This window comes from Pangasianodon hypophthalmus, chromosome 27 (genome assembly GCF_027358585.1).
Source record: "Pangasianodon hypophthalmus isolate fPanHyp1 chromosome 27, fPanHyp1.pri, whole genome shotgun sequence".
NCBI lineage: Eukaryota > Metazoa > Chordata > Actinopteri > Siluriformes > Pangasiidae > Pangasianodon > Pangasianodon hypophthalmus.
The window spans coordinates 18,386,449-18,388,824 of record NC_069736.1 but is presented as its reverse complement, the minus strand read 5'-3'; the positions used below and the strand labels follow the sequence as shown (position 1 = coordinate 18,388,824).

Sequence of the window (2,376 nt, the reverse complement as noted above, 5' to 3'; positions counted from 1 at the left end):
TAACTTCAATGTTGAACAGTCAACAATCGTTCATGAATTAACTTCAAATCTTTGAGAATTACGGCAAAACATTAAAAAGCGAGCGATCATTTTACTTGCAGTGTTGAAAGCTAAACTGCAACGTATAACTCAAATACTTCATGTGCATGATGTGTGTAAGTTGAAATGTTGTTTATTACCATATAATACCGTGTTATAATACCATATTATAATTATAGACTGTTTCTCCGTTATGGCTGACTCGTTTCTTCATTCATTCACTTTATTAATTCATTTTCCCCCTATTTATGTGTCGATAAAGCATCTCAGATGCTTCTACGTAAGAAAACTCTGGTGAAGGGATTTTAATAATCTGAACGTGGAGCTCAGCGGGTGCGTAACCCGACTCTGAACACCAGCAACTTTCCCCATGTGAGCTTTGATCTCATAACACTCATAACTCATAACACATGTCAGTGTACGCTGTATAATCTGCACAAACTACATTCATCTGGAAATAAATCATATGTTTCATGGCAGATTTGATCAGTTCTCAGATATGATGATGTTAAACACACTGGGGAAACTGTGCCAGTAGTGTGTGAGAATCATTTGTACTAACTCTACTCTTCATTAGTTGACTTTATTTATCCATTGCTCCTTATTTCTGTGTGAAAATGTCAACTTGAGCTCATGCAGATGCCTTTCTGGGAGTCTTATATAATGTTGTGTGAAAAGATGTGAATTTGTCGCCCTCTGGTGGCTGAAGTGAATTACAACAGCCACGTTGTTTCCTGCACAACATGCCAACGAAATGAAATATACTGCGCTTTTCATGACTCTGTAGTACGTCTAAGATGCAATATTTAATATATATCGAGCCTACAATCAATAAATAATGTGTGTTGTTTAATATTATATGTAAAAAAATATATACATAATAAAGAAAACCCAATCGAGTTTATTAAGGGTTTGTTTTTGTCACTGTGGTTCTGAGTCTCGCGATATTTCGCGGCTGTGTTACCGCGAGACTTGGTGTCAACGTTGAAAAGGGGGCGTATGCCAGGCATGTAGAGTCTGGTGTTGACGTTTGTTGTTGTTGTTGTAGTTTTATTTTTATTTTTATTTTATTTTAAAACTCGATTTCTGGATTTAATATCTCATGAAAAGCAGTGCGCGGTGTGCACAAAATGTCTGACGAAGAGCTGCCGTCCACTTCCGGCGAGCGCGCGGGCGAAAAGGAGCAGGTGAGAGAGAGAGAGAGAGAGAGAGAGAGGAGGGAAAGAGAGAGAGACAGGGGAGAGAGAGAAGAGGGAAAGAGTGAAAGACACACACAGAAAGAGAGAGAGAGAGAGAGGAGGGAAAGAGAGAGAGAGAGAAGAGGGAAAGAGTGAAAGACACACACAGAAAGAGAGAGAGAGAGAGAGGAGGGAAAGAGAGAGAGAGAGAGGAGGGAAAGAGAGAAAGACAGGGGAGAGAGAGAAGAGGGAAAGAGTGAAAGACACACAGAAAGAGAGAGAGAAACGGGGGGGGGGGGGGGGGGGGGGAGAGGGAGAGAGTGAAAGAGAGAAAACTGAGAGAGAGAGAGAAAACAGAGAGAGAGGAGGGAAAGAGAGAGAGAAACGGAGAGAGAGAGAGAGAGAGAAGAGGGAAAGAGAAAGACAGGGGAGAGAGAGAAGAGGGAAAGAGAAAGACAGGGGAGAGAGAGAAGAGGGAGAGAAAGACACACAGAAAGAGAGAGAGAGAAATGGGGGGGGAGAGAGTGAAAGAGAGAAAACAGAGTGAAAGAGAGAGAGAGAGAGAGAACAGTGAGAGAGGAAGAAGAGGGAAGAGAGAGAGAGAGAACGGAGTGAGAGAGGGAGAGAGAGAAACAGTGAAAGAGAGAAAACGGTGAGGGAGGGAGAAGAGGGAAAGAGAGAGAGAGAACAGAGAAAGAGAGAGAGAAAAGGGAAAGAGAAACAGAGAAAGTTTAGCTGTGGTGGATTTGGGAGAACATGGCAGGATGGAAAGAGAGAGAGAGAGAGAAAGAGAGAGAGAGAGAGAGATGTTTATTGTATTTATTTCTCGTTTTCGGTTTTGAAACCGGAGCATAAAGGAAAATTCACGGCAGTAAAACTCGAGTAAAATTATAGCTTCTGTTTTTTTCCTCGTTGGCTTTGAGCTCCAGCTGCTTCAGTTTAATATCAAACACAGAAAAGATTCGTTTATCTCTTACTGTGTTCAGTTTCACTTACACAACTGCATTAACACCACACATTAAAGGGGCAGTGTGTCATTTTAACAGTGGTCCAAGTACCGAGAAGAAAACCTGCAAAAAAAAAAAAAATTAAAGCTGCAAGCAGCGTTTTCAGGGGCCAAGCACCCAGACTCGCTGAGCAATCACAGGAACACAGAGCC

At 41.8% G+C, this 2,376-nt stretch overlaps 1 protein-coding gene across 1 annotated transcript in view; it reads left to right on the top strand.

Annotated features, from left to right (window-relative positions):
* Window positions 1-1,017: 1,017 nt before the first annotated feature.
* Window positions 1,018-2,376, top strand: part of smarca1 (SWI/SNF related, matrix associated, actin dependent regulator of chromatin, subfamily a, member 1) — a 22,651-nt gene continuing 21,292 nt past the window's right edge. Inside the window, exon 1 of the mRNA XM_053230570.1 lies at window positions 1,018-1,226. Coding sequence (XP_053086545.1) covers window positions 1,170-1,226 — 57 coding nt within the window. The 5' untranslated portion in view covers window positions 1,018-1,169. The remainder of the gene's footprint in view (window positions 1,227-2,376) is intronic.